This window comes from Rana temporaria, chromosome 4, assembly GCF_905171775.1.
Source record: "Rana temporaria chromosome 4, aRanTem1.1, whole genome shotgun sequence".
In the NCBI taxonomy this organism is placed as follows: domain Eukaryota; kingdom Metazoa; phylum Chordata; class Amphibia; order Anura; family Ranidae; genus Rana; species Rana temporaria.
The window spans coordinates 310,427,036-310,445,974 of record NC_053492.1 but is presented as its reverse complement, the minus strand read 5'-3'; the positions used below and the strand labels follow the sequence as shown (position 1 = coordinate 310,445,974).

Genomic DNA, 18,939 nt, shown 5'->3' with positions numbered 1-18,939 from the left:
GTCTCACTCACAGTTGACCAGGCCGACAGCTACCTCTATTGCGGTTTTAGTTCTGTCAGGAATGCGTCAGCGAGTCCTCGCTCGGACGGCTAAGTACAGTCCCTCCCGCTTCGGTGGGTTGGTACGGCTGGGCATTCCTTGGGTTTGGGGGTCCTCTTCTCCTCCCTTCCCTGCTCCTTTTCCCTTGCTGCATTGCTAACGCTGCCGCTGTCGGTGGGAAGGGCCTTCCTGAGGGGACTGTTATCTGGCCTGTGTTTTTTTTTCTTTTTTGTATGGGGCTTTCCTGTGAGGGTTTTTTCACTGTTAAAAAGCCCTAGGAGGCCTTTCCTGTTTAAACGCGGCATTTGGCTGGCACTGGCGCCATTTTTTGGAAGGTTTTTCAATTACATTGAAAACTCCCATTGGCGGCCACTTTGTCGTAGCCGCGCTATGGCGCAGCTTGCATTGCGGGTGGTCATTTTCCTGTGGCCGCATTCTGACTGCTCGGCGGCCATCTTGGAGTAGTCCTGACCCCCTAGTGCTATATGGCGCACACTGGTCCCTGCAGATGCCGCACAGTTACCTCATGTTTTTTTTCCTCTCATACGCCATGTGCTGAGAGCAGACAGCTGCGCTGGTCAGTCTCCTCCTGAGGCGAGTCCCCTGGGCACCCCTGGTCAACGCAGCAAGTGGGTGATATGCCCTGAATAGGGCTCTAGGAGCTTCTGTTTATTTGTAAGAACAGGTGTGAATACACCTACATATTATACATACACACTATGTAAATATTAATAATATTTGGAGTCAGTATCTGGGTCCTTCCAACATGCTGGTGGTGGCAGCAGCAGGTGTTTGCACCTGGGATTCTCACAGAGGTTTTATTGTTGGTCCTGGACACGTTTGTGCCAGGGTGGGGGTGGACTGCGGACGAGCGGTAAAATAGTGCCCCCTTCCCCCGTTATCCCCTGGGGAATGCTCTGTTATGGAGCCATAGACCAGGTACCTGGGTAAAAAAAAAAAAGCAGGATACGGCATTTATGGGTGCGCTTCTCACTACTGTAAGGGACTCTCTTAAGCTGGATAGTGCAGCTGGGTTTCCGCCGAGGGCTCTGTCTTTTTTGGATCACACAAATCAGACCGCTCTGTGAAGGTTTTTTCCTTCTGTGCCCTTTGATAATTTCTAAGAGGCGGAATGAGAAAAGCCGCTGAGGGCTTTTGTAGTCCCTCACCGCCGGGCGGTTCAGTGCCCCTTTTGAGGAGAGCCTTTTTCAAAAGGTGGGCTTCTTCTCCGGTGGTGGACCCTCCGGGTGTCATGTATAGGTGACCACTCTCCCTATTGCAGGAACCCCCGCTTGTATAGATCTGACTGATAGAAGATCCGAAGTACTGACCCGTTCCATGTTTACCATGCTGGGGTCTGACTTGCGGCCTATTGTGGCCTCTACTCTGGGGTCTCAGTCACTCACGGAGTGAGCATTTTGCACCAGACAGTGGAGGCGCACCGACTCTCTCCCGAAGTTATTAGGCTAGCGGACCAGCTGGTCCAGGGCCTCATATAGGTCTGTGATGCTTCATTGAATGCTGCGCCATTGTTATCCAGGGCTTCTGTTTCAGAATGGTTTTATGCATACGGTGGTGTAGTGGTTAACTCCATTACTTGGCAGCAAGAGAGTCATTAGTTTGAATCCGCACACTGACGCCCATAGGCTGGAGCTTGCATTGTCTGCGTGGGTTTCCTCCGGGGGCATGTGTGCATACACCTACATAATATACATACACACTATGGCCCGGATTCACAAAGCACTTGCGCCGACGTATCTCAAGATATGCCGCGTAAGTGCAAATATGCGCCGTCGTATCTGTGTGCCGGACCCACAAACTAAGATACGCCTAAAAATAGGCTTTATCCAGCCGACATAACTTGCCGGTGTAGCGTGGGCGCATATTTAGGCTGGACGCATGGTGGCGCTCCCATTGATCAGCCATTCAAATATGCAAATGAGGAAAATACGGCGATTCAGGAATGTAAGTGCGCCCGACGCAGGCTACGACTGGTGCGCGTAAGTTGTACATCCGGCATAAAGTTAAGCCCCATAAAGGATGTGTAACCCAGCAGCAGACATGCAAAGGTCTGCACCAAGGAATACAAGCCCGCATATTTTAGGTAGTTTACGTTGGACGTGAGTCTGGCTGGGCGTAGGATACGTTCATGGCGTAGGCAGTGATCCGGCGTATCTTAGGCAGTTGTTCCGACGTGGTTGTGAGCATGCGCAGGGGGATGCGTCCACGGCAGGACGCATGCGCAGTTCGTTAAACTTGCTTGTCTGGCGCTCGGACCATCATTTGCAAAGGGTCACGCCTCATTTGCATGGGTCAAGCCCACTTCCACCTACGCCGGCCTGCGCCTTCGAAACCTACGCCACGCCGACGCAGCATACTTTAGCCGTGGTACGTGCTTTGCGGGTTTACCAGCCTGCTATGGCTCCGTTTCAGAGTTCTGACTCTTTTGTGTCAGTGTCTGGTCCACAAAAGGGCCTGGCGGTCTCGTCTACCACCATTTCTCGGTGGATCAGACAGGCTGTCATACAGGCCTATGCTCTTAAGGGGCCTGGCCCCCTTTCCGGTCACAGCACTTTCGACCAGGGCAATTGGTGCTTCCTGTTTTTTTTTCCGACATCATGCGTCGGTCTCACAGGTGTGCGAGGCGGCGACTTGCTCGTCCGTTCACGCTTTTTCCAGAATTTACATGGTTGCTGTGAGTGCATCTTCTGATGCTTCTTTTGCCCGCTAGTTTTTGCAGGCGGTTGTTTAAAGTTGCACCTCCTCCCTTGAGGAGCTCTGCTTGTTTTGGGGTGAAGTTACAATTGGTTTTACTGATGCTGTTCCCACCCCTCGTTTTTTTTTTTATGCTGGGGAAGTCCCACTTGTCAAGATTTAAGGAGCTGTGTCCGTCCATGGACGATAAGAGAAAATAGGATTTTTTGTACTCACCGTAAAATCCTTTTCTCTGAGTCCATGGACGGACACAGCACCCACCCCTCCTTTTTAGGTTTGTACTGCTTGTTACGAACTGAGGCTGCATGATGCTGTGAGGAGGGACCGCCCCCTGGGCGGGGCTGTTCAACTCTGTTAATGTAACATGTATTTAAGTATCTTAACATGTTTCTGCCTAGTCCTCTCCTGTAAACGGGGAACATAACCCACTTGTCAAGATTTAAGGAGCTGTGTCCGTCCATGGACTCGTGGAAAAAAAGGATTTTACGGTGAGTACAAAAAATCCTATTCTAATGTTTGGGGGTTCTAATTAGAGGGAAGGAGATGGCAGTGCAACCATAGGGGAAGCTCCATTAATCTTGTCATGCCAACGGCCACCGCAAGATGACGCCAGATCACAGAAGGAATCGTAGGCCTGCAAATCCGCGGCCTCAATAACCGGCTGGTGTGATCGCGCGGCAAGGGAGCTGAGACACAGGGTTGGGTCTCTGTGCGCCTCCCACCTCCCCAGCCACGTGGTCGCGTCGCCACGGTAATTGAGGCCGTGGCTTTGCGGCCTTCTGCAGGCCTATGCTTCCTTCGCCAGGTTGCTAATTCTAGTCGCAATTGCGACCTGGCGCCTGGATTTCATTGAGCCCTGACTTGGCCCTTTGTATTTTATAAGCTTTTGTTTTCTTTTACAGGATCCTGATAGAAATGATCGCCACCGACGACATGAGGAGGATTATTGCAAAGAGAAGAGGCGAAGTGAAAAAAAAGAAGGCAGGAGAAGCCGTAGTCTTTCTCGTGAGCGTAGTAGTTACCATAGCTCCAGGGAAGATGCAAAAGAAAGAGACAAGGACAGGAGAAGAGACAGAAGTCCCAAGCAGTACAAAGAGAGGTCCAAGTACCAAGAAAGATGCTGATGTGAAAACCAAAATTTTGCAGCTGTTGGAGTAGAAAGGATATCTTCCAATGGGAGCACCTGACCTGGAGAACTGTCTCTTAAGATTGAATTTCCCAGATCTTTGCAAAGTTTCCTCTAATTTTCCTTTTTTACCTACAGGAAAAAGAGGTGAAGGAAAACTTTGGCAAGTAACACACACACACACCGCAGAAGGATAAAAAAGAGAATCACTGACATGGGTTTAAACCATTCTATAAACACAGAATTTGCAGTTTATTACACTGAACTAATTTTAGGGTAAATTTGGTAACCTCTGACTTAAGCACAAATCCCACTCGAAAAATAGGGCAAATTATTACGCCATCGGGAGTTCAGGAATTAATCTTTGCAATCGCACAATGCTTAAAGAGGAGCTCTAGTCATTGTGAAAAAAAAAATATTGCATCTGTTGTCTTTTAGTATACATACACTTACCAGTCCAGGTCCCCAGTGCCATCCTCTTGCTTGTGGGAAGCTGGCTGTGACTTCCTGATGTTTCACAGCTTGCTTCCCACTGCTCATGTGTGAGCTGAACGGAAATGGGGGTGGGTATCTGCCAGAAATCGGTGCTTCCAGGAAAAAATTACTTTTTACAATCCAGGCGGGGGGGGGGTTGGTTGGGGGTGGAGGGCAGTGTGGGGTGGGAAGGGGGGGGGTTTGAAATAGAACCAGTGGGACCTCCCTTTTTAGGTCCCCTTTTTCTTTTCTTTTTTTTTCCTAAATCTTTGAAACCCCAAGAATCTTATTGCAAAGCAGATTTTGCTATTGTAGGAAATAAAACCTCAGTGGGCTAACCAAACAGCAGAGAGAAAGGGTCATGGTTGTGAATATCAGGTGGAAGTGCACTGTGCACTGTGTACCATGGCTTGGTACAGGTTGGATGTTACACTTCAGGCTTTATTTCCTGTACAGGCCTAAAAATTTGAGTAGGGTACTTTTTTCGTATACTGTTTTACAATATGCACTGCAAGGAGCAAAGCACATTTATTTATAACAAGCAAATGTATTCATTTAACGAAGATGGATCCTGATTGGTCACCATGTAATCTTTCCATCTTGCATTTAGCGGTGCTCTATTTAATAAGTAGAACTTTAAATGCTGAGAGCCCAGCCCCTACATTTGTGAAAATGAGGCATAATATTTTAAACAATGAAAACATATATAACCATTTCATACATTGTAGAATTTAAAAAAAATCATATATTCCAATGTGTGATATCCATGTGTATTAAAAAGATAGATAAAACAGACTGAAAACCTTGTTGCATTTTTATTTTATTTTTATTTATTTTATTTTTTATTTTTTTTTCTTGAGGGCTTCCGTTGACACTTAAGCAATGCGTGCCACATGGGGGATTTTTGTACATGGGGAAAGTATCAAATATATTGTGGGTATCCCCTTAGTGATGGCTCGAGGAATTCCCTCTGATTATGAAAGGGAAAAACGCTAAACAAATGTTTGTAAATTATAGTGCATTTTTTGTGCCATAAGTAGTGTATTTCTTCAAGAATGTTTATGTATAGCAATGGTTTTATTTTGGTGATATTTAATCACCACTGGGGTGTTTTTTTTTTGGTTTTTTTTCCTATGTAAATAGAAAAACAACCGAACAATTTGCTTAAAAAAAAAAAAAACATGTTTTTTTTTTTGTTTTGTTTTATGAAAGTTTGCAAAACAAATTTCTTCATAAAATTAGCCCAAAATGTATTCTGAGATGCTGAACATGTCAATTTACTATCATCTTATGAGTTATTTACCTCACAAACCAAAAACATGGGGTAATTTAACTCCTAAAACGGCATTAAAGTAAATTCACTCAAGGAAATAAATGCACGAGTTGGTGATATTAACCACTTGCAGACCAACTCGTGGCAATAGCAGAATGGCACTCCTGCGCAAACTGATGTACCTGTACGTCAGTCCATAAAAGCAGGGTAGTGGGCGCTTTCACGTGGACTCTGTTCACCAGCGGCTTGTGCTTTCAGCAAGGAGAGGCAGAACGGGGACATGCCTATGTAAACAAGGCATGTTCCTGTTCTGCCTAGTGATATGACAGGGATCTTCTGTCATCGGGAGCAGTGATCTCTGTCATGTCCCAGTGAGCCCCCCCCCTACAGTTAGAACATGCTGACAGAACACCCTTAACCCCTCTATCGTGCCCCCTCGTGTTTAACCCCCTTTCCTGCCAGTGACATTTATACAGTAATCAGTGGCTATTTTTAGCTCTGATCGCTGTATAAAAGTCAATGGTCCCAAAATAGTGTCAAAAGTGTCTGAACTGTCCGCCGCAATGTTGCAGTCCTAATAAAAATTGCACATCACCACTATTTAATTAAAAAATATATATATAATAACAATTCCATAAATTCTATCCCCTATTTAGTAGACTATAACTCTTATGCAAACCAATATACACTTATTGCGATTTTTTTATTTTATTTATTTATTTTTTTGTTTGTTTTATCAAAAATATCTCAAAGAATATATATTGCCCTAAACTGAGGAAGAATTTTTTTTTTATATATATATATATATATATATATATATATATATATATATATATATATATATATATATATATATATATATATATATATATATTGGGGATATTTATTATAGCAAAAAAATACTGCTATAATAACTAGTTTTTTTTGTATAAATAAATTGTGTATGTTAAATGTTAGGGTGGAGGGTTTAATCTGGAAGTGAAAGATGTATGAAAAACCTTTTTCTGGAAACCTACTGTATTTGCCGGCGTATAAGACGACCCCCCTAATTTTCCAGCTAAAATGTCGGTTTTGGGATATACTCGCCATATAAGACGACCCCCCCACCCCCTTCCTACTAGTCTGTCTGAAAGCTAAGGGGTAGCCGGAACAACCACTGACCGGAACAGGCTTTGTTCAGCTTTTTTTTTTAAATCTCACTGTGCCATTGCATGCCTCACCTCGAAGATCCCATACCTTATCACTGATATGCAGAGTCTCAGGCATCCATTGTTCAAAAGCCGCGCCGCCTCCTTGTGCTGTTCCGTTTCCCAGCAGAGTCTGTGTTCAGTGTTCCGCCTATCACAGATTTCCTCTTGTCTGAGGATAAGAAGACATCTGTGATAGGCGGAACACCGAACAGAGGCTCTGCTGGGAAACTGAGTGTTCCGCCTATCACGGAACAGCGCGAGGAGGAGACGCAGCTTTTGAACCATGGACACCCACAATCTGACTGAGAATCTGCATACAGGTACCGTTGTGTATAAGATGATCCCTGAGTTTTGAGGCATTTTTTTTTAAGTACAAAAGGTCATCTTGTACGCCGGAACATACGGTACTTTAAATAAGTAGTGGTCCAGGCATGATGTATTTGACCGCACACATATACTGTATGCAGCCTCTTGGCGTGTGGGTCTTCATGCCAAGCGGCTGTATATATGTGACTGTAAACCACTTACTGTGCTGAGCGTGTGCTTTGAGCGCAGTGGCCCAGCGGTTACTGAAAAGCTCCTGATGCAATGGGTGTTTTCCAACCATGTGAACGCTGTGACAGCCAATCAGAAATATTGAAATGGCTTTTTATATTTAGCTACATAATAAGCGACGTTAAACGCCTGTGTGTTGTGCTGAAACACTGTGGCGTCCATTCTTCTGACGCACACAGCTAAGGGTCTCTCTTTAGGGTTCATCAACATTCTTCTTGTGATTATTAAATTTCTTGTGCCATACAAAGGTTTCCCTTTTTTTTTTTTAATGGCGCCTTCATCCTGTCTTTCCATTTTGCATCAGAACTTTGGGAGAACTGATTGCAGACTTTACACATACCGTAATTATCGGCGTATACCGCGCACTTTTTTGCCCTGAAAATCAGTGCAAAATCATGGGTGCGCGATATACGCCGATCCCTGCGCCGAGTTTGAATACTGCGCCGGCATATACCGAGCGCAGTACACTCATGTATAGTCGGGCAGGCTCGGCTCGCGCGCTCACGTCCTGGACGTACAGGACGTGAGCGCGAGAGGAGCCGAGCCTGCCCGACTATACACGAGTGTACTGTGCTCGGTATATGCCGGCGCAGTATTCAAACTCGGCGCGGGGAGGACGCCGCAGAAGGACGCCGGACCCGACGAAGAGGACACCCGAAGCGGCAGACGGATACAAAAAAACAATTTATTTTCTCTGCTTACCGACAAGCCTGCTAACCAACATTTTTTTTTTTACTAGTAATGGCGGCGATAAGCGATTTTTATCGGTACTGCGACATTATGGCGGATACTTCGGAAACTTTTGACACATTTTTGGGACCATTGGCATTTTTATAGCGATCAGTGCTATAAAAATGCATTGATTACTATACAAATGCCACTGGCAGGGAAAGGGTTAACACTAGGGGGGCGAGGAAGGGGTTAAGTATGTTCCCTGGGTGTGTTCTAACTGAAGGGGGGGTGGACTGACTTGGGGAAATGACTGATCGCTGTTCATACATTGTATGAACACACAGCTCCCGGTTCTCGCTCTGTAACGAGCGATCGCGGGTGCCCGCCAGTGATCGCGCCCTCCGGGCACACGCGTCGGGTCCAGGGGCGAGTGGGCTCCCCTATTGGCTGATTCGCGAGATGACGTAATATTACGTGATCTCACGCAGCCGAGCCGACCTGCCGCCGTAAAACTGCAGCGGCTGGTCGGCAAGCGGTTAACCATGTGGATAGCCACTATGATTATATGCAGTGGTTGTATATTGTGATATAACTTGTACATAGAGCAGTATAATTCATTAGATCTTCTGGTTAGTATACCTAGTTAAAGTGTTCTGTACTCTGTACATTTGATATGCTGCAGTGAGCTTAGTGTAAAATGCATTGTGTGGTGTGCAGAGTTAAAGTGTTCGTTACCCTAGCATTTCATATTCTTCATTTGTGCTATGTACTTGTATGTATTTTTGTTCTCTTTGTAATGCTTCCTTTGAGTGAAATCCCTGGTGTTCCTGCTAGTACCCTTGCTTTCCTATTAAAAACTGACCACACTAAGCAGGGGAACATACTGTGGTCAGTTCTCTAGCTATGCTGGTAACTGCTCTCCTCCAATGAGCATGCCTCCCCTGCACAGCCATTTACTGGGAAGCTCAGTTGCTTCTCCTCCCCCCAGCTCTTATGCAGCTGAGAAGAGAGGGAGCAGATACTTATACAAAGGGGGGAAAACGGGTATTTATAATGTTTTTTTTAATATCTATACACAAATTATTTGCCTTTTGTTTTAATAATAAACTGAATGAGCTGTTTTACAAGATGATCATTTACAATCACTAAGTGTATTATGGTAAAATGTGCTGATGGAATGTGTCAAGTCTTTTCAGGTTGTATAGATGGGTGTGCTAGGTTTCCGGATGTAATGTAAGCTTCCCATCCAGCCTATTTGCTGGCCTGAAGGATGGGAACCTGCTTAAGCAAGTAATATTTTACACTGATGGTTATAATACTTGTGAATATGGGAGGCATATAATACTGTTTACTAATGCTTAATCTTTAAATACAAACCTGCTTTATTTGAACACAATAGAGCAGTGATGGTCAACCTTCTTTATATAGGAGGTCTCAAGTGTGGCCCCTGACATTATCAAATGGGTGCACATAATATTCGGTAAATGTAATGATACAAAAAGCAGACTGCAGATGGTGGGAAAAAAAATAGACTTGATACAACAGGAGAGGATCACAAACTTCAGGCATGCAACAGTAGATGATTGTAGACATGCTGCGGAAATGCGGCAGTACATTGGTGCAGAAGGTTGTACATCCAAAAGACCAAACGCCCAAACTCGGTACGTGCAGAAAGGAATGCAAATATCTGGACACTAAGCAACCTCAACAAATGTATGTGCCGACTACCAACATAGAAGGGAAAATGCACTTTATAGTGGAACTTTACCCATAACAACTCGATAAAAATTAATATTCTTTGGTAAACTTTGTTTATTATGCTTTAGTTTGTGAATGAACAGGGAGACTGTAGAGCAATTTCTGTTCATTCATTCTGTGCAGCTGAGGCGGCAGAGATGAACATTAAGGATTGTATCGTATATCCCCTTTCTCTGTTTTAAATGTGCAACATCTGGGGTCTATGTAGACCCCTGATATTTCGCCAAAGCCCCCAACAGGGCTGCTAAGAAACATTTAAAAAAAAAAAAATGTCGTAAATAAAAAAAATTATAATAATTAAAGTTAAATTGTAAATAAATACTACAAAGTAGTAAAAATAAAAACCATCCTCCGCCCTTCTGACAGGGCCCTTTTTTAAGGTATTCTCAGTGGCATGGAGAAACTACAAAATGTCTTCAACATTTCAGAACAAGTCCTGGTTGAATGTGACTCACTAACTAATTTGTGCCCCCTACAACGCTGGTTAAGTTTCTTGTGCCACATCTGATTTTTCTCTCAGCAAGATTCATTGTAAAAGATCAGATGAATAAAACATTAAGAAAGATGGACAACACAAAACAAACAAACAAAACAGATAGCATTAATAAATTAAACCAAACAATTTTATCTACTAGATGTCAGTCTAAACAATATTTTCCTTCAGTGGCTTGAGTAGGCACCTAGGTAAGTAAAACAGACTAATGTCTTCAGGGGCCCCAAGGCTTCACAGTAAGTGACAAATGGCTGCATGTTGTCACTGGGCTCGAAGTGTGGAGTCCACCCCTCTATCGGGGCCTCCAGCCAGCTGTAGATCTCTTAACTTTGACAGTGCCTCCCAGCTCCCATAGTGCCCCTCAACTTCCTGTAGTAGCTAACAGTTCCCAGTGGGCCCCTGGGAGCCCTTTGCCACCACAGTGCCCCTCCCACAATGCCAGCCAGCCCCTTACAGAAATCCATTCCCTACAGGGCCACCAAGTCTGATGCAAAGTCCCCTAACCCACTCCATAATCCTAATTCCCCCCCCCCCCCCCTCCCACAGTGTCACCCAGAGTCTTCCAGCATTTCAATGCATACAAGTTTGGAATTCCCATATAAACCCTATTCTTTACTGTTGGGGGGGAATGGAAGATTTGGAAGAATTTACAGGGCCCTGGTCTCAAAAAGGTTCAAAACCACTGCTTTAGACCTTACTTTTTATCATTTCTTCAGACCCCTTTATCTGTTGAGACCCACTGCCACTGCCACCCTAATACAGGATGTCAATGTATGGGGACTAGCTATTGTATATCAGCTGCAGAGCTCAAGGTTCCTTAATATTTTTGTATAAACTGCCAAATTGTCAAAAAAAAATGCTTTGCATTGCTAGCAAAAATAAGGCTTTGCATTTAAAGTGGAGTTCCACCCAAAAATGGAACTTCCGCTTTAAGTGAAGGTGACCCCCCCCTGACATGCCACATTTTGCATGTCATTTTGTTTTGGGGGGGGAGCAGAAACCCTCGTCTTAGGCCGCGTACACACGGTCGGACATGTCCGCTGAAACTGGTCCGCGGACCAGTTTCCGCGGACATGTTCGACCATGTGTACGGTCTAGCGGACAGGTTTCCAGCGGACAAAAGTTTCTTGGCAAGCTAAGAAACTTGTCCGCTGGAAACATGTCCGTCGGACATGTCCGATGGTTAGTACACCTAATCGGACATGTCCGCTGTTTATGACGTGTAACCAGCGTCCCGAAATCCTGCGCATACTTCGAATTGATTTGACGCATGCGTAGAAGCATTGCACTTCCGTGTTTGAGAACGTCGGTGTCTTCTACGTCACCCATTCTCTGGACCGTTTTCATCGGACATGTCTCCTCGTGTGTACGGGGCCTTAGAGGGATCCAGCTCCCACTTCCTCCTGCGGCACCGCAAGGAAGTTCACTCTCCCCCCTCTCGGCACTCATCTGGGACACGTGACAGGTCCCAGATGATTGCAGGGCCAGTCATAGTGCGCAGCGTGGCTCGCGCATGTGCAGTGAGTGCCCGGCTGTGAAGCCACAGCCAGGCACCCACAGAGACAATGCCGGCCACGGAGGAGGGGGAGAGGAGCGTGGCTTTGTTCCCCCGCAAGTCTGGACCCTGGGAAAGGTCAGTGTCTGATTTATTAAAAGTCAGCAGCTGCAGTATTTGTAGCTGCTGAGTTTTAATATTTATTTATTTATTTTAGTTGGGATTCCGCTTTAATATACTTCAAACCAATAATAGAAGATAGATTTTTTAATTATGATTTATGACCAGTTTTCTAAATTCTAAACTGTTCTATGATAAAAAAAAAAAGGTGCTAACTAAAAAGTGGTTTACCTTGCAGGTAATGTAAGGTTAAACCTGCACATTTTCAACAGTGCTTTAAGCTAATTTATTTTATTAAGCACAGAAATATACATACCGAGTTGCATTAGCACAATGGCAAATATTTTGCTAGCTATTATCCTAGAAGGAAGTAGAAGTAAAAAAAATATTGCCCAGGTTAATTTGTATAGCTTACTTGTAAATATATCTCTACCGTTTCCTGGTAGAAGCACAGATTCCTATTTTAGTGCATGTCATCCACTGTCTAAACATGCACAGATCTGTTAGTAGTCTGTAAGTACTGTAACCATTTTTATATATTTGCCTTTTTATTGTTATGTTATTTACTATATAGTGTAGCAATGCATAGACATAATATTATATAGCTATGCAGTTGAGCCTACAGGTTCATTAGAAAAGTTTGTATTTTATTTCACACATTATACTAATTACTTTCACATGTTATGTATATGCAATTATTTGTTGAAGCTTTTTTTCCTTGACATTCTATTATTAATCAAATTTGTTTCAATCCCTGTACACTGCACTGACGTTGGCTGTTTCATTTCTCGATATTATAGAACTTTTAAGAACATATACATTTTTTAGCAATTACAAATGCAAGTCTCTTAAAAGTGAAAATATGTTGCACTAAGTTGCAGAATCTTAAAGTGCATTGAAATATTTTGCTACAAATTGTGGGCTAGATACCTGTTACGTCGGCGGAGGAAGTCTATTTTTTAGACGTATCTGCCTTGGAGAATCGGCGTAACGCCGACGCAGATTTGAAATTACGGCGGCGTATCTTACGCCGCCGTAATTTCAAATCTGCGTTGGCGTTACGCCGATTCTCCAAGGCAGATACGTCTAAAAAATAGGCTTCCTCCGCCGACGTAACATGAATGCGGCGGCGTATAATTGTGTGCAATATTACGTTGGCCGCTAGGGGCGCTTCCGTTGTTTTCGGTGTAGAATATGCAAATTACCTAGTTACGTCGATTCACGAACGTACGTGCGCCCGGCGGGAGTTTTTTACGTCGTTTGCGTAAGGCTTTTTCAGCGTAACGTTGCTCCTGCTATTGGGTGGCGCAGCCAATGTTAAGTATAGACGTCGTTCCCGCTTCGAAATTTTAATTTATTACGTTGTTTGCGTAAGTCGTTCGCGAATAGGGCTGGACGTAATTTACGTTCACGTCGAAAGCAATGACGATTTGCGTCAAAATTTCGAGCATGTGCACTGGGATTTTTTCACGAACGGCACATGCGCCGTTTGTAAAAAACGTGAAATATGCAGGGTCAACCTAATTTGAATAAAACACGCCCCCCTCAACATCATTTGAATGATGCGCGCTTACGCCGGCCCCATTTACGCTACGCCGCCGTAAGTTAGGAGGCAAGTGCTTTGTGAATACAGCACTTGCCTCAAACTTACGGCGGCGCAACGTAAATACGATACGCTGCGCCGCCGTAAGAAGGGGCGCAGCTACCTGAATCTAGCCCTAAATGTTTATGAAGAGATTCCAACCATCCCTGAGTTTGAGGGACTGTCCCTCATTTTTAACTAAGTCCCTCCGTCCCGCTTTCCTGCTCATTTGTATACAATTTTTATATATTTGTCTTCATTATTATGTTATTTACTATATAGTGTATCATTGCATAGTCATAATATTATATAGCTATGCAGTTGAGCCTTCAGTAGTTCATTAAGAAGTTTGTATTTTATTTAACACGTTCTACTAATTACTTTTATTTTGGTCTGATCTATATAGTCGTGTGTGTGTGTATATGTATATATAGATATAGATATAGATATAGATAGAGAGATTATATATATATATATATATATATATATATATATATATATATATATATATATATATATATATGTATATTGTTTTATATAAATTGCACTACTCATCTTAACCAATAAAAAAAAAAAGGGTTTTACAATGCTAAACCTTTAATCCAATTTTATAAACTGCTGCATTTGTAAATTCCAAAAAGCCAGTATAAAGGAATTCTTTAAAGGGGTGTGGCAGGGGGTGCATCCTATGCCTACATACTTTTGCTAATAGGTGTCCCTAATTTCCATCTCAGAAAGTTGGGAGGTATGGTTGTGCATGAAATTTGTCTGAAAAACTACACTGTATTTTTAATATAACCTATACTAGGAAATGGGTGCTCGTTCCCTGAGTGGGCTGAATACAGAAGGGCGCACCACTCCTGTTCCAGAATTCATAGTAGTTTGTATTAGTACAGTGTCAGAAAATGCTAAGACATGCGTCAGTGTGGTGGCACAGAGCAAAGAGGCAGGTGTTGGTGTAGTTGCAAGTGAAGTATGAGGGGTGGTAAGAGCAGGGAGTGGGGATGGGGGTTGGGGGTTAAGGCTCATATACACGATTAGATTTCCAACGGACAAATCTGTGGAATTTTGTGCGAAGGACGTTGGCCGTGAACTTGGTATGCATACAGACGGCAGAACTTTTTCAGCCAACAAACACGAGCGTAGTGACGTACTGGATGTACTATGTGGTTTTTCAGCCCCTTAGCGCCACCCATTGGGCAACTTCTGCTAATGTTGTCTTATGGTTAGCATTGCTTCTGAGCATGTGTGTTTGTACTTTGGATTTTTTGTGTGACAGACTTGTGTACACATGATCGGATAATCCGACGGCACACATTTGTTGGAAAATTTGTAAGCGTGCAATAAAACATTTGTTGTCGGAAATTCAGACAACAATTGTCCGATGGAGTGCACGCAATTGTTGTCAGAAAATCTGATTGTGTGTATGAGGCTTTAGATGCAGCGGTGAGAGTGGATATTTGTATACAAAGTATAGTAAGGGCAGAGGAGAATGCAGGTCAGCTGTGGTGGTGAAAACGTGGGTGGCGGTTGTTGATGTTGGCGTAATGGGGCAGGGGTGGGTACACTTCAGGCAAAGTAGTGAGAAGGTGAGTGCATGCATAGTAGTGATGGGGGAATGCTGGAGCAGTGGTTGTGAGGTGAATGGTCGCAGGAATTGTGGTAGTTGGTGCCTCTACCAGCTGTGTAAACTGCGGTGGAAGCCAGGGGGTAGGGCAGTGGTCTGAGCTGACAGAGACAGAAATTACAAGGTCGTGTCCCATTGGAAAACAGACTCACCGGCTGCAGGGACCACTCTGGATGTGCGTTGTGCTGGGTATGACAGTTATGGATGGCTCCAGTCTACATATGAACATTAATACTACCGTGTATTCGTAGTAGCAACATAATGTTATTACCTTCCTGCCACTACTGTGAATGTGGCAGGTACAGTATTGGTGCCATTTTGACTCCCACAACCTCTAGAGTGAACCTGCCATTTAGTGACAGATCTGATGATCTCCTCTAATCTTTTCAGATAAATCGGCTCCCAGTGCCGGAAGTTTTCCATCACTAAATTTTTTGTGGCTTCTACATGTCCATGATCTACTGAAGAGAGATGCATTATTAGCAAAGAACAGTTGGGCCGAGAGCTGATTGAGCTGGCATGTGTGTAGAGTGTTGAAGGTTAGAGATCAGCAGCGCTGTCACTAAATGCTGGGGTCCTGCTTGCTATGCATGTGCAGTAGATCCCTGTAGTCTTCTATGGGTCGGGGAGATGCATCAATTTCATGGGAAGAAGACACATGTGGCAGAACGCTGGTGGACATGACACCAGACCTTTGTGAATATAAAGGGGAAGAGGGTGGGGTGGGTATGAACAGCACAGTGGGCAAGGCAGAGAAAGGGGAAGGAAACATTCAGAAAACGTGGCATGAAAGTTTCCCTATTTCTTAAGTTAAAGTGGTGTTAAACCCAAAACGAAAAATGTTGCAGCTTACATATCAATAGATGGTGGCTGCATTCATTTTATTTTCTCAGGCTTTTTTTCCCCTCTGTTTTCACTTTAAATGGATACAACTAGAAGAAAACAAAACAAACGCAGCCAATACATCTAAGGATTGGTAAGCGCGGCGATCAATGATGCGGGGTGTCACTCTGACACCCTGCATCTCGGTAAAGAGCCTCCGGGGGAGGCTCTTTACCACATGATCAGCCATGTCCAACCACGGCTGATCACGATGTAAACAGGAAGCGCCGTTGATGGCTCTTCCTAACTCGCGTCTGACAAACGCGAGTAGAGGAGAGCCGATCGGCGGCTCTCCTGACAGGGGGGGTTCGCGCTGATTGTTTATCAGCGCAGCCCCCCCCCCTCGGATGCCAACACTGGACCACCAGGGAGTGCCTCCCGGCAAAAAAAATGGGCACTGACTGGCAACATGGGCACTGGCTGGAATGATGCCCAGCAATGCCATCAGTGCCACCCCTCAAAAAAAGCATTAAAAAAAAATGCCAATCAGTGCCCACAAATGGGCACTGACTGACAACATGGGTAAATAAGTGCCACCCCACAGTGTGCATCAGTGCCACCCAGTGTCCATCAGTGCCACCTCTTAGTGCCCATCTATGCCCAGTGCCCACCTGTGACACCCATAAGTACCCATCAGTGCCACCTATGAGTGCCCATCAGTGCCGCCTATGAATGCCCATCAGTGCAGCATACCAGCGCCGCCTATTAGTGCCACCTCATCCGTGCCCATCAGTGTCACCTCGGTGCCCATCAGTGCCACCTCATCGTTGCCCATCAGTGCCGCCATATCAGTGCCCATAATTGAAGAAGAAAACTTACTTATTTACCAAAAAAAAATAACAGAAAGAAAATAAAAACATTTTTTTTTCCAAAAATGTCAGTCTTTTTTTTAGTTGTTGCGCAAAAAATAAAAATCGCAGAGGTGATCAAATCCCACCAAAGGAAAGCTCTATTTGTGGGAACAAAATGATAAAAAGCTGAAAGCTGAAAATTGGCTTGGGCAGGAAGGTGCGTAAGTGCCTGGTATAGAAGTGGTTAAAGAGAAACTGCAGTCTGCTCACATAATTTGTAATAAAAACATGTTTGCCTGCGCTTGCTTAGGCAGCACATCTACTAAAATTGGAATGATACAGAGAAGATTAGCATGGCCCCTGCAAAATTCGTGAAGCATTCCATATTTAAAAAAACAAAAAAAAACATCTTTGCTATTCTGGAGCTTCCCTTCAACTACTTTGCATATTATTTTATATATACTGTGATTCTGTACTTGCCAAATATGATGCAGAAATCTCCCTCCACTGAGTCTGGCTGCATCCATTTTAACTGTGGGCAGCTGAAACTGCTGTCTGTTCACTTCCTGGATTCACACAGAGGCACGCCTCCATCTCTGCAGCCAAGCAGCTCTCATTGGCCCTCTAATGACTCATCCCCCCTCTCTTCCTAGCAATAACTCACAAGAGTGAGTTAGAGAGAGAGAGAGAGAGCTGTGCATGATATCATAAGCCTGGGCTAATGACCAGACAAAGAGAAAGTGGGCTGTATAAGGTAGTAAAAATGTTTTACTTTCCAAAGTTAAAACAAGAAGGGCAGAAGATTTAATCGATGGAAAGGGGGAAAATGACCGCTCTAAGCAGTCCCTGAATATTTTAATGCAATTCTTTAGGCTGGGTTCACATATGAGCACACAGCGGCTCACAACCGTTGCGTCTCCATTTACAGTTTTAGGTCAGATTTCAACCCAAATTTTTGTCTGAATTCGGACCTGAAACGGACCAAAAGACACACAGCACTGCTGTGCAGTTTGCAACGGAGCCACTGCGGAGTAATGTGAACCGATTCCATAGAGAACTGGTCACAATCTCCTGCTGTGCGAATTTTGAATGTGGGGAAACGGTATCCAATTCGCACTAGTGTGAACCCAACCAAAAGGTAGGCTCAGACAAAGTGTTAACTGTCTATTTCCAGTGTGCACAGAAGCATATGTAATAGAAGAGTCTTTTTTTTTTTTTTTTTTGTAACCGTCTCATTTTTGTATCAATTGTGCTGAGGTTTATATGTGTATGTTAGGCCCCGTACACACGATAGAATGCATCCGCAGATAAATCCCAGCAAATGGGTTTCAGCGGATAGATCCTATGGTGTGTACACGCCAGCGGATCTGTTTCCGCGGATATATCTCCCCTGGGATGGATTCCAGCAGATCGAATATTTGCTGACATGCAGAACATATCCATCTGCTGGAATCCATCCCAATGGATTGATCCGCTGGTCTGTATAGACTCACCGGATCCATCCGTCCGAAGGGATCCCCCGCATGCGTCGTAATGATTTGACGCATGCGTGGAATTCCTTATATGAAAGCGTCGCTGCGTCATAATCGCGGCGACGGCGCGACACGTCATCGCCAGAGGATTTCGGCGCGGATTTCAATGCGATGGTGTGTACACGCCATCGCATAGAAATCCGCGGAAATCCTCGAGAGGATTTATCCGTGGAAACGGTCCGCTGGACCGTATCCGCAGATAAATCCTCCCATGTGTATGGGGCCTAAGACTCTTGTTTGTGGCACAGCAATCAATGCATATTTTGAGATACAAGGAAGCCTAGTTTTTTTTTTTTTTATCTATACCCCTTAAGCCCCTCCCACTGTTAAGTTTGGCCTCACCGCACCCACCATTATCCACTCTTTGCCATGGCGCGCTACGCACCCCCACAGATCACTCATCCTGAAATGTCCCTCATTCTCAAGTTCTAAAGTTGGGAGGTATGCCTTTAGTAACCACTTGCTATCCTGCACTAGAATGGATAAGAAAGATAATAAAAGATTTGCCACCCACAATAACAGACAATGAAACTCTAAGGCCTCGTACACATGACCGGATCTATCCGCTGGGATTGATCCGCGGATCAGTTCCAGCGGACAAATCCAGTCGTCTGT

General features: G+C 44.3%; 1 protein-coding gene and 1 pseudogene across 1 annotated transcript in view; both read left to right on the top strand.

The window, feature by feature from the left end:
- Positions 1-4,286, top strand: part of PPIL4 (peptidylprolyl isomerase like 4) — a 48,931-nt gene extending 44,645 nt beyond the window's left edge. The window contains exon 13 of the mRNA XM_040350594.1: positions 3,657-4,286. Within this exon, the coding sequence (XP_040206528.1) occupies positions 3,657-3,878 (222 nt within the window). The 3' untranslated portion in view covers positions 3,879-4,286. The remainder of the gene's footprint in view (positions 1-3,656) is intronic.
- Positions 4,287-17,090: 12,804 nt separating this feature from the next.
- LOC120938391 lies at positions 17,091-17,183 on the top strand (annotated as a pseudogene).
- Positions 17,184-18,939: the final 1,756 nt, after the last annotated feature.